At 32.6% G+C, this 2,700-nt stretch overlaps 1 protein-coding gene across 1 annotated transcript in view; it reads right to left on the bottom strand.

The window, feature by feature from the left end:
• The window catches only part of LOC100180138, a 4,193-nt gene extending 2,777 nt beyond the window's left edge, over positions 1 to 1,416 (bottom strand). Inside the window, exons 1-2 of the mRNA XM_002132155.4 lie at positions 1,137 to 1,416; positions 147 to 321 (exon numbers count right to left, since the gene is read on the bottom strand). Of these exons, the coding sequence (XP_002132191.3) occupies positions 147 to 285 (139 nt within the window). The 5' untranslated portion in view covers positions 286 to 321; positions 1,137 to 1,416. The remainder of the gene's footprint in view (positions 1 to 146; positions 322 to 1,136) is intronic.
• Between the last annotated feature and the right edge of the window lie 1,284 nt (positions 1,417 to 2,700).

Raw genomic sequence — 2,700 nt, 5'->3', positions numbered from 1 at the left:
GTGACATACATGGTAACTCGTAAGCTGACACGAGGTGTTAAACCCGTGTGATAACGACTGTCGTTTTCCGGCCACGCGAGGATAAAGTACGTTACATTCATTCACACATTCAAATATTATGTTTCATACAACTATTTTTTACTAACCTGCAATGAAAAAGTAGTAGAGCACTTTTAGGGGCAAATACTTTGGATCGCATTTCCAGCTGCTTTTCTTCTCACTTTTGGAGTCATTGAGTGCAGATGTTGCCTCCATTTCGTCCCAGGACTCGCTGGTATTATTCATTGTAATTGTGAATTATCGACTACTTTAATATTTTACCTGCAAACATAAATCATTTGTTTCTTTAATTAATATAAAATTGTTTCTGTTGTACTGTAAATGCATGATTCAGTGCTCGCTGCAAAACAGCGTTAGCTCCAGGAGTGTCTATATATATATATATATATTAAAAGTGCGGTCAGCCGGTCACCGAGTATTAGGTTCGTAAATCATCTATTTCCTATACAACGTCGACAAGATTTACTTGCGGTGGCTTTTTAAATAAAAATACTATTATTTGGCGGCACATGGCTGGCTTTATATTGACATTTAACAGTTAATCATTGAACTCAGGTGAACTTTATACCAAGCGTAGTAATTTCCTCGAACAATATTATTAAACATATAAATCTGTAATATGTAATTTCAGACAGCCCTTATTTAACATATATAATTATTTTGTTTAAAACCAATACAAATACCAGCTTGATACATCGCCATCGAAAAACAAAATACTTTATAAATATCAGCAATGTTCCACTGTAATTTGACTGTTTTTTGTTATATGGGGCTGGTTTAGCACCCTGCTGTGAACCAATAAGCATTCGTAAACAAAAATCGAAATTACTACCCATAACAATTAAAAGCAAGACTTAAAAATGGCAATTTCCCCAATTCCCCATTTTTACTAATCCGTATAGTATTTGCAAGTAAAAATTACATAGGCAAAAAATGTTTCAATTTTGCAATTATAATTTTGAATTTAACATGTAAAATCGTTTTACATTAAAAGAAACTAGATTGAGCATTTACACACAGCAGCGATACATATAATCATCGAGAACTTATTGTATTCAAAGTTTTTCATTTATTACCTGCTTCTTTTAATTTACTACGGGTCTTTCTTAAATAATCGTATTTCTTAAATAACTACTTTTCATATTTCTCGAAATGCAAAGCCTATCTCCTGCTACCTCCTTTCCCCAGATAGAATCTCCAATCTGGCTATCCAGATGTTTATTGCCATTATGACGTCATGGCTTTTGTCTCGCAAAATCAGATCCTTTAGCGACCAGACGAATCGTGAAAAGTAATAGAGTATTGATTAAATAAAACACTCTTCTTAATCACTACCAACACAAAGAAGCTGAAACTGTAAAACTGCTTAAGATTAAGATAAAGCGTGAAGTGCCCTACAAAGTATAACCACTGTTACGATGATGGTTGTTATCACCTTTCAAATAAAAGCGCTAAGCGACTTTCTTAAATGATTCATTTTGTTTGGCTTCTTCATACCCCTTTGTAGGACTGGATATTAATAAATAGCCTACATACCGCAAAATGCTTGAGTTGTGCATCAGCATATGCTTCTTCGTTAGTAAACAATAGAAGTGTTTATGTTTTGGTTATTATACCGTAAGCGATTTTCTTTAACGACTTCCACCTACCATATCAGGTTAACATTTACACTAGTCATGTATCATATATAACGATGTTGATTTATCTCCCGGTCTCTACCATTAGTATAAGTTTTCTATTTTGTCGCAAACTAATTACCGATTCTGCCAAGCGGTGTATAATGTAACAGTGTGTGATTCATACAACTGTTTATACTAAACCATTTTCCGACTTTGTTGAACTGCGTGTTCCTTCCTGTTGTTTTTTTTGTATGATCGCGTTTGTTTTTGTTTTCTTTAATGACGTGCTTTACGTATGTATTTCGTTAATTTACATAAATACGTTTCGTATAGTTCATTTCGGTTTGTGGTTTGTTCCGTAAATCGGTAGGCACTTTGTATATACTTTCTTCTGTAGTAGGACCGAGAAGTTTTTATTTAAAGGGGCATACCAACAAAAAATGAAAATTTGTATACGGATAGATATGATTAAATGTAACCTAAAGGTACCGTCAAAGTTTGCCAAAACGATACGGCTTCTAAAAAAATCGCGTGAAAAAAACCCGCTGGAGTAAAACAAATTCGGCTGTTTTGACAATACATGGGATTTTCCATAAGAAAAAATTCACTCAATCTTGATCGTTTCTAGTTTCTAAAATACTAAAGAAAATTCAAATTTTATTTCTGATTTGGTATAATTAATGCTTCTTCTTCAAGAATGTATAAAAAAAATTGTACAACATAGACTGTATTATGTTTTAATTTTCGATTGAACGTAGGTTACCAGATTATACTGACTCAGCATATTTTCAAACCGAATGTTAAACACGAAAAACTGACTTTTTTATAAAAAAAGGTACAGTAGGTACTACTGAGACATAATGAACATTTTAATATAAAAAAGTGCTAAAAACTAACTAATAAGAAAATAAGTGCTCAGTCAGTATGTAGCTATGTTCAATCGAAAATTAAAACATAATAAAGTCTATGTTTTACATTTTTTATACAGTTGTGAAGAAGAAGCATTCATTATACCCAATTT

The sequence above is a fragment of the Ciona intestinalis genome, chromosome 3, assembly GCF_000224145.3.
Source record: "Ciona intestinalis chromosome 3, KH, whole genome shotgun sequence".
Classification (NCBI taxonomy): Eukaryota; Metazoa; Chordata; class Ascidiacea; order Phlebobranchia; family Cionidae; genus Ciona; species Ciona intestinalis.
The sequence above is the reverse complement of the archived record's forward strand: the minus strand, read 5'-3'. Positions and strand labels throughout refer to the sequence as shown.